Below are 10,000 nucleotides of genomic sequence, written 5' to 3'. Positions count from 1 at the left end.
GTCCTGTCTGAGGGTGTCCTGTCTGGAGGATGTCCTATCTGAGGATGTCCTATCTGAGGATGTCCTATCTGAGGATGTCCTATCTGAGGATGTCCTATCTGAGGATGTCCTATCTGAGGATGTCCTGTCTGAGGGTGTCCTGTCCTATCTGAGGATGTCCTGTCTAAGCCCCCATTCCAACAGGGTCCCGACCTCCACCTCCCCTCAGCTGGGGACAACAAGCAAACATGCTAATTCCCAATAGGTTGAGAAACTACAATGGCAATAAATGTATTATGATCCTGATAGTATTTCTGATTCTGATTATGAATGTACAGGTCTGAGGCCTGTGGCTGCTACTGTGGCTAATGGCTAGCGACCGCTACTGTCCACCGCTGACCCGAGCCAGTTGACCAGATCACATCCCGTTGATTCTGCCCTGAGGTCTGTCCAGGGCATCGGTCTGGTCAACGCTCTGTCATCCACCATTCCAGACAGAGTGCTGAGGGGGGCAGGTGTGTATTTGACCCCGGTCACGGCACCAGTGTTGCTTCCTGGTGTCCAGGTGTCTGGTGAGGCCTACCTGTGGTGCCGCTGGTGAAACACACGATCGACAGGTCCTCTGGTGTCGGGGGCTGTGGGAGCAAACAGCACAGTGAGGTCATAATAACCACAGTGAGGTCATAATAACCGCTCAGTGAGGTCATAATAACCGCAGTGAGGTCATAATAAACGCTCAGTGAGGTCATAATAACCGCACAGTGAGGTCATAATAAACGCACAGTGAGGTCATAATAACCGCAGTGAGGTCATAATAAACGCTCAGTGAGGTCATAATAACCGCACAGTGAGGTCATAATAAACGCTCAGTGAGGTCATAATAACCGCTCAGTGAGGTCATAATAAACGCTCAGTGAGGTCATAATAAACGCTCAGTGAGGTCATAATAACCGCTCAGTGAGGTCATAATAACCGCTCAGTGAGGTCATAATAACTGCACAGTGAGGTCATAATAACTGCACAGTGAGGTCATAATAACTGCACAGTGAGGTCATAATAACCGCTCAGTGAGGTCATAATAAACGCTCAGTGAGGTCATAATAACCGCTCAGTGAGGTCATAATAACTGCACAGTGAGGTCATAATAACTGCACAGTGAGGTCATAATAACCGCACAGTGATGTCATAATAGCCGCTCAGTGAGGTCATAATAGCCGCACAGTGAGGTCATAATAAACGCACAGTGAGGTCATAATAACCGCTCAGTGAGGTCATAATGACTGCCCAGTGAGGTCATAATAAACGCCCAGTGAGGTCATAATAACCGCTCAGTGAGGTCATAATAAACGCACAGTGAGGTCATAATAAACGCTCAGTGAGGTCATAATAAACGCACAGTGAGGTCATAATAAACGCTCAGTGAGGTCATAATAACCGCTCAGTGAGGTCATAATAGCCGCACAGTGAGGTCATAATAACCGCACAGTGAGGTCATAATAACCGCACAGTGAGGTCATAATGACCGCATACTGGAGACATCAGCAAAAACATGTCTTTCTACAGGCCAGAACTGTCCACCTTTTTACATGTTTGGGCTGGCTTGGACATAAACATTCCTCTGGTGCTTTTCACTGCTCCCATGGAGGACTATGTCCACCAAACAATATTGGTATTGTGATACATTTCCCAGGAGAGCACACTGAGACTGATTACACCCTGTGCTTCCCATCTCAGAAAAGCACATTTATTATAGTTTTTCAACAGATAAGATAAAGCAAGTGAATCTCAATCAGACTAGCAAACTTACGGCTGCAGTTTCCCAGGACAGAGAAAACCTCTAAAACCCTCACTGGAGGATGAGCTTATTTCCTCTAACCAGGTCACGTTTACTCAAGAGAAGTCAGGTTTCATCTAAAGTGTATTACTACTGGGTCTCAATACACTTTATAAGTAGCCCAAAGTACAATGGAAAATTGCAAATTCTAGCACACAAGGTCCCAGTCTTATTTGAAAGTCACAACTGGTCCTGGATCAGCACTGAGACGCTTTGTGACTACTGAGCCACTAGACCTGCTTTAGAATAGAGTCCTGCACTCTGCATACGAGCCTGACCAGCAGAAAGACCAGGATGTGACAGTTACAGAGCTGGACACAGCGGCTCACTGAAAGAATACCATGGATGTTAAGAACAAGTCTTTCAACGCTCACATTTTTGAATGGACAGCGCGTTTGTGAAGTGCTCGTCTAAGTGTAATGCATGATGAATTACATACTGACATCTCGTTTGCTTCTAATTGAATTCTATTCCATGTCAGTGAAGCGAGATGTTAAAGCAGAGCAGACTTACCAGAGGCTTTCTGTGGTTGTCCCTGCCCAGAGCCTGAGAAAACAACAACAACACTGTTAATGGACTAACATGCACTAAGAGTATGCAGAAACAGGTCCTACACCTCACCTGCCATAATGTTCCTGTGTGTGTGTGTGTGTGTGTGTGTGTGTGTGTGTTACATAATCTTATGCAGTAAAGTATACAGTAAGCTTATACTTAAGCAATAAACCACGAGAGGCCGTGTGTTATAGTGATTTTATAACAGCTATTGGGCGTTGTTAGGCACGACGCGAAGCGGAGTAATACCCCCCTAGCTGTTATAAAATCACTATAACACACGGCCTCGAGTGGTTTATTGCTTTTATACAACGGTTACTACAGCTATTAGTGTAAAATAGACACACAGCAATGTAAAATATTAACATTCATTCAAAACGAAGCATCATTCCCTCAATTCCGCCGAGCAAAATAGTTCCCCTAACAAATGGGTTGCCAAGCAACAACAACAACTACAATGCATTGGATCAAATGGGAGGCGCATTAATACTGAAAATGGAATGATATGCGGTCCCAGGTGTGTGTTACAAAGTATTTTAACACGGCTTCCAGCCAATCAGAATCAAGAACCAGAACTAACCGTTGTATAAAGTAAGGTATAAGCTGTATGTCATAACAATACACATCATTCCTTATTGCTGATGTGGCCATAAAACCAGTGATATGGAACGATTGTATGCTATGTACTGTATAAATACAGCCTCCTCGACTGTACTGTGTGTCCAACAGTCGTCTTAGTGACGCTCAACCACACTTCTACAACAGAGAATTTGGATACTTGATTCTGATTGGCTAGCAGCTACTCTGTAACCCACGGCTGCGACCGCATAACAATTAGCACAAAACCCTTCTCTTCCTCACCAGTCTGTTATTCATCAGCACAACACCCTCCTCTTCCTCACCGGTCTGATATTCATCAGCACAACACCCTCCTCTTCCTCACCGGTCTGTTATTCATCAGCACAACACCCTCCTCCTCCTCACCAGGAGCTCGGAGCTACACATTCCACCGTACATTGTTCACATGCAAATACAGCAAACTTGAACTTGAATTTGAGGAGGCCTACTGTATGAGTGAGTTCAGACACTGTAAATATCTGTTGGCTTTTGGAGGTCTTCTTCTTCTGTTGCTCTGCGTTGTGTCATTTTTTTGTAAGCCTTAATAAAAGTTGCAGCACAATCTAATATGGACGATGTTAATCGCCTATTCTTGATGTGATACCCATCGATCACCCCAACGTGGGTATGGAAGAGCCAAAAGATGATTTATTAGACAGAACTTCCCTAACATGGAAACAGTCCCTGTCTCTCCCCGTCTCTCCCTGTCTCTCCCCGTCTCTCCCTGTCTCTCCCCGTCTCTCCCCGTCTCTCCCTGTCTCTCCCTGTCTCTCCCTGTGTCTCCCTGTCTCTCCCTGTGTCTCTCCCTGTCTCTCCCTGTGTCTCCCTGTCTCTCCCTGTGTCTCCCCGTCTCTCCCTGTCTCTCCCTGTGTCTCCCTGTCTCCCTGTCTCTCCCCGTCTCTCCCTGTGTCTCCCTGTCTCTCCCTGTGTCTCCCTGTCTCTCCCTGTGTCTCTCCCTGTGTCTCCCTGTCTCTCCCTGTGTCTCCCTGTCTCTCCCTGTGTCTCCCTGTCTCTCCCTGTCTCTCCCTGTCTCTCCCTGTCTCTCCCTGTGTCTCCCTGTGTCTCCCTGTCTCTCCCTGTCTCTCCCTGTCTCTCCCTGTGTCTCCCTGTGTCTCCCTGTCTCTCCCTGTCTCTCGGCTGGCTGGAGCTGTGGGCGAGAGACAAGACGAGGCGTGCGTCTGCTTCCCTACTCCCCCACTCGGTCTTAGCTGGGGTCCACCGCATTCACTATCAAAGTCTCAAGGTTTGCTCAAGACATTAAATAGTCCTCTCTCACCCCACCCCTACGCCTCTCTTACCTCTCTCGCCCCACCCCTACGCCTCTCTTACCTCTCTCGCCCCACCCCTACGCCTCCCTTACCTCTCTCGCCCCACCCCTACGCCTCCCTTACCTCTCTCGCCCCACCCCTACACCTCTCTTACCTCTCTCGCCCCACCCCTACGCCTCTCTTACCTCTCTCGCCCCACCCCTACGCCTCTCTTACCTCTCTCGCCCCACCCCTACGCCTCTCTTACCTCTCTCGCCCCACCCCTACGCCTCTCTTACCTCTCTCGCCCCACCCCTACGCCTCTCTTACCTCTCTCGCCCCACCCCTACGCCTCTCTTACCTCTCTCGCCCCACCCCTACGCCTCTCTTACCTCTCTCGCCCCACCCCTACACCTCTCTTACCTCTCTCGCCCCACCCCTACGCCTCTCTTACCTCTCTCGCCCCACCCCTACGCCTCTCTTTCCTCCCTCGCCCCACCCCTACGCCTCTCTTACCTCTCTCGCCCCACCCCTACGCCTCTCTTAAGGCCTAGTGAAGTCAGATTGGCTCCCAGGAGGGGCCCTACTGTCACAAATGTGTGGCCTGTCACCCAGAATGTGAAGTCTCAATCCTACTGGTTGTTTGACCTAGTGGACTTGTATGTCATTCCCTGGGGAGACGCACAGGACACCCCGGGGAGGAGAGGGGCCCTGCTGTGGCTTCCCACGGTGACCTCTTGACCCCACGGCCCCAACCCAGCTGTCCTCTTCCATCCCTACCACTGCACATTTACACCGTCCACGTGAGAGGAGAAACACGATCAGCTTACATTGACTTTAAGACTCTGTAGATGTTATGGACATTTCTACCTAGATTCTTCATGTCCCTCAAGAAGAACATGATTATGACATAGCTGAACACTGTCAAGACTGAAGACTGATAAGACTCATTATAGGATTATTATAATATATTATGATAGTATCTATTACTGGTACACATCACCAAAATCAATCACTAGCTTTAATGCATCAGTATCCATGGGCTTGTGTTGTAATAACTACATGTAGAGTTGTAATAACTACATGTAGAGTTGTAATAACTACATGTAGAGTTGTAATAACTACATGTAGAGTTGTAATAACTACATGTAGAGCTGTAATAACTACATGTAGAGTTGTAATAACGACATGTAGAGTCGTAATAAATACATGTAGAGTTGTAATAACTACATGTAGAGTTGTAATAACTACATGTAGAGTTGTAATAACTACATGTAGAGTTGTAATAACTACATGTAGAGTTGTAATAACTACACATAGAGTTGTAATAACTACATGTAGAGTTGTAATAACTACATGTAGAGTGGTAATAACTACATGTAGAGTTGTAATAACTACATGTAGAGTTGTAATAACTACATGTAGAGTTGTAATAACTACATGTAGAGTTGTAATAACTACATGTAGATTTGTAATAACTACACGTAGAGTTGTAATAACTACATGTAGAGTTGTAATAACTACATGTAGAGTTGTAATAACTACATGTAGAGTTGTAATAACTACACGTAGAGTTGTAATAACTACACGTAGAGTTGTAATAACATGTAGAGTTGTAATAACTACATGTAGAGTTGTAATAACTACACGTAGAGTTGTAATAACTACATGTAGAGTTGTAATAACTACATGTAGAGTTGTAATAACTACACGTAGAGTTGTAATAACTACATGTAGAGTTGTAATAACTACACGTAGAGTTGTAATAACTACATGTAGAGTTGTAATAACTACATGTAGAGTTGTAATAACTACATGTAGAGTTGTAATAACTACATGTAGAGTTGTAATAACTACATGTAGAGTTGTAATAACTACATGTAGAGTTGTAATAACTACACGTAGAGTTGTAATAACTACACGTAGAGTTGTAATAACGACATGTAGAGTTGTAATAACTACATGTAGAGTTGTAATAACTACATGTAGAGTTGTAATAACTACATGTAGATTTGTAATAACTACACGTAGAGTTGTAATAACTACATGTAGAGTTGTAATAACTTCATGTAGAGTTGTAATAACTACATGTAGAGTTGTAATAACTACATGTAGAGTTGTAATATAACTACACGTAGAGTTGTAATAACTACACGTAGAGTTGTAATAACTACATGTAGAGTTGTAATAACTACATGTAGAGTTGTAATAACTACATGTAGAGTTGTAATAACTACACGTAGAGTTGTAATAACTACATGTAGAGTTGTAATAAATACATGTAGAGTTGTAATAACTACATGTAGAGTTGTAATAACTACACGTAGAGTTGTAATAACTACATGTAGAGTTGTAATAACTACATGTAGAGTTGTAATAACTACATGTAGAGTTGTCATAACTACATGTAGAGTTGTAATAACTACATGTAGGCTAGAGTTGTAATAACTACATGTAGAGTTGTAATAACTACATGTAGAGTTGTAATAACTACATGTAGAGTTGTAATAACTACATGTAGATGGTTAAAGATCTGTTGATCACTATGTGACACCACTCAGGAGATGAAAACGAACGAGCCAATGAAATACTCCCATCCCTACAGTAGCTATGTGAAGGGCTTCAGCAGCAGCTTCTGCGTTGTGACGGACCTGAGAGATTGAGACGATGCTGTGTTGTATGAGGCCAATAAAGAACACAGCAGTGAGCTGAACTATAGAAAGGCAGCGAGTCATTTTCCCCGTGAGCAGATCTGCTTCCCTCAGCTTCAGACTGCCAGTGTGAAGTCGGTTTCTTTGTTGTTTTCTTATTTTTAGCCAGGTTCAGATACAGAAAACAACCGAGCCACCAGCCATTTTAATGTTTATAGTTTTAGAATGTCTCTTCAATTCTAATGTTTTTTAATATGCTTTTGGCTATAGTATTGACTTCATGTGTGTGATGTATGCGTTTTCACCAGCGGCTTATTAAAAAAAGACACCCTGATCTCAATAGACTTTTCTTCCAAGACGAAGATGAATGTTCATTTATAAAAAACCAAACAAACTCCGGCTTACGAACCTCCAGGTCTCGGAGTGCCTGAACGTGCACGCCACAGGCCCGCCCCCTCTCCACCAGGGCGGGGTCGAACGGGTCCATCAGGACGATCCTCTGAAGACCGACGGTCTGCTGGCGCTCCACGTTACCCAGAAGTACCTGGGCCTTCTCCAGATTGTCGCAGATCACCGTGGAGATCTCCGCTGAGGCATACAGAGCAGACAGAACTGACGGTGACTGGTGGAACGCATACTGTAAATGGTAAATGCTAAATGGACTGTACTTGTATAGCGCTTTTCCACCTTAGCGGCACTCAAAGCGCTTTACAATGGCCTCTCATTCACCCATTCACACACACATTCACACACCAATGGTGGTAGCTGCCATGCAAGGCGCTAACCTGCTCATTGGGAGCAATTTGGGGTTAGGTGTCTTGCTCAAGGACACTTCGACATGTGGACAGTCGGAGCTGGGATTCGAACCGCTGACCCTTCGATCACTGAACGACTCGCTCTACCAAGTGAGCTACAGCCGCCCCCCGACTGTACCAATCGTGTATGCATAGGGGCACATGCACATGCAAGATGACTACCTAATTAGGAATCAAGGACACTACATCTTACGATCATCTGACTTCTTTACACTGACTGTCCCTCGAGGGTTCACAGAACTGGGGAAAAGGCATTTCGCTCTGCTGCTCCCTCTGCATGGAATTCCCTGCAAGCTGACTTAAAACTGCCTGAACTGATCCAGTTTGACAGCTTTGTTGACATTCTCAAGGATAAGGAACTTGAAGGCATTGGGGTTTGTCCCTGCTTTTAAATCAGTTGTTATACTACTAACTTGAGCTTATTTTATTTATTGTATGTATGCTATTTGTATTGTAACCTTTTGTATTGTAATTTGCTGCCTCTTGGCCAGGTCGCTTTTGAAAAAGAGATTCTTTATCTCAATAAGCTTACCTGGTTAAATAAAGGTCTAATTAAAAAATAAAATTAAAAAAATGACACACCTGGGATTCTGGGAAATGAAACACTCCCTTTGTAGGTTATGAAAGTAGGAGCTACTGTACGTACTGTACATGGCGTTGAGAGCGCTGGAGAAATCCCAGATCACATTGAGGATCTTGTTGGTTGATTTCTCCAGGGCTTCTACACCAGAGAGGCTTGACTTTAGAGAGACGAGCTACTGACAACGCAGGTGGACACGCCCACTGGTGACCTGGATTAGAGACCAGGCACTGGTCTCCCCCCTCATCAGGTGAGACCACCTGGTCTCTCCCCCCTCATCAGGTGAGACCACCTGGTCTCACCCGGCAGACGGCAGAACTCCACGTTTGTCCATCGCCTCCAAACGTCATATATAGACGGCATCATACAAATTATGCAAATAACGTCAAAAAGGACATCAAAGATGCATGGTAGCACTCACCAATAAAAGATACATGGACAGATCCTCCATTTCACTTCAATGGACAGAGGCCTTCCTCAGAGCATGCAAATAATGTATATGCGTGGAGGCACTCGGGCAGCGAGCAGAGCGATTCCCCTGCGCGCCCGCAGAACGGCGTGCGTACCCACGCAGGGGTATTGAGATATGTGGAGCGCGCTCACTAAGCGCCGTCCGAGTAGCTCCACTCCTGGGCCCAGTTTCGTAAATTAGCCTGATCCCTGTGTCCACGTTAGAACACGAGCTATGAGAACAGTAGCTAATGCTAGCTAATAGTAATGACAGTAAGAATGTGAGCTAGTTGGCTAGCTAGTAGTGTTGTTTGCTAGTTGCTTGTAAAACGTTGTTGTTGTTTCTAGTTTCGCCAGCTAGTTTTGCACTCGGTGTTGTCTCACCAAAGTTGTGACCCACCCAACCCACCCTCAAAAGCGCTCGCAAATGTATACCCCTCTTCCATCACGTGTTCCAATGTGAACAACCAACCACAGAACTCTGAGAACAACCAATCAAAAACGTAGGCATATCCCACGCTGTCTGCCCACGTTTATAACTGTATGATGCCGTCTAGAAATGACGTTTGGAGGCGATGGACAAACGTTGAATTCTGACGTCTGCCGGGTGAGACCAGGCTGGGTGAGAAGGCCTGGTTTCTGTGTGTGTGTGTGTGTGTGTGTGTGTGTGTGTGTGTGTGTGTGTGAGGTCTTACCCGTGTTGATGATGTACCGTATTGCATCCGGCCCAAGGGTGTCATACAGAGGCACCACCACCATGGAGTAGGTATAGCAGGCCAGCTCTGAGATGATCCACTGCAAACACAGGTCAAACCGAGGTCAAACTGAGGTCAAACTGAGGTCAAACTGAGGTCAAACCAAGTTCACAGGGGTCACGATGCCATAGAACGCCTTTTACAGAAGCTGTCTAAAATGTGGACGTGTAAATAGTCCTCCCTCAAGGCAAAGACCCAGTGTGATGAGTGAACTGCTCAGGTTGACTATGTGTCTAGACCTTCTTATACACCATGATGAGTTTACAGGGAATACTAACGCTTCAAATGCCTGTACTGCTCTGTACTGCATCAAGATGCAAACAAACAGACAACATGGAAACAGGGTTCAAAGTCTTTCTACGGGAAATTGCTTTGCTTGTTTTTCTAAAAAGGTCTCTGCTTGCTGATAAGTGCTAAAGTAATGATATTATGAGGCAATAATACATGATATCTACAGTAGGAGAAACAGAGAAACCCTGATGTGATTTAGACTCCATCTTATGGTCATAGTGTCAAAGG

At 45.2% G+C, this 10,000-nt stretch overlaps 1 protein-coding gene across 1 annotated transcript in view; it reads right to left on the bottom strand.

Moving 5' to 3' along the window:
- The window catches only part of acsl6 (acyl-CoA synthetase long chain family member 6), a gene marked incomplete at both ends in the record, with an annotated part of 32,744 nt that overhangs the window by 21,407 nt on the left and 1,337 nt on the right, over positions 1–10,000 (bottom strand). Inside the window, 4 exons of the mRNA XM_084437290.1 lie at positions 563–614; positions 2,327–2,359; positions 7,291–7,469; positions 9,422–9,521. Coding sequence (XP_084293416.1) covers positions 563–614; positions 2,327–2,359; positions 7,291–7,469; positions 9,422–9,521 — 364 coding nt within the window. The remainder of the gene's footprint in view (positions 1–562; positions 615–2,326; positions 2,360–7,290; positions 7,470–9,421; positions 9,522–10,000) is intronic.

This window comes from Borostomias antarcticus (genome assembly GCF_949987555.1).
Source record: "Borostomias antarcticus genome assembly, chromosome: 1".
Classification (NCBI taxonomy): Eukaryota; Metazoa; Chordata; class Actinopteri; order Stomiiformes; family Stomiidae; genus Borostomias; species Borostomias antarcticus.
The sequence above is the reverse complement of the archived record's forward strand: the minus strand, read 5'-3'. Positions and strand labels throughout refer to the sequence as shown.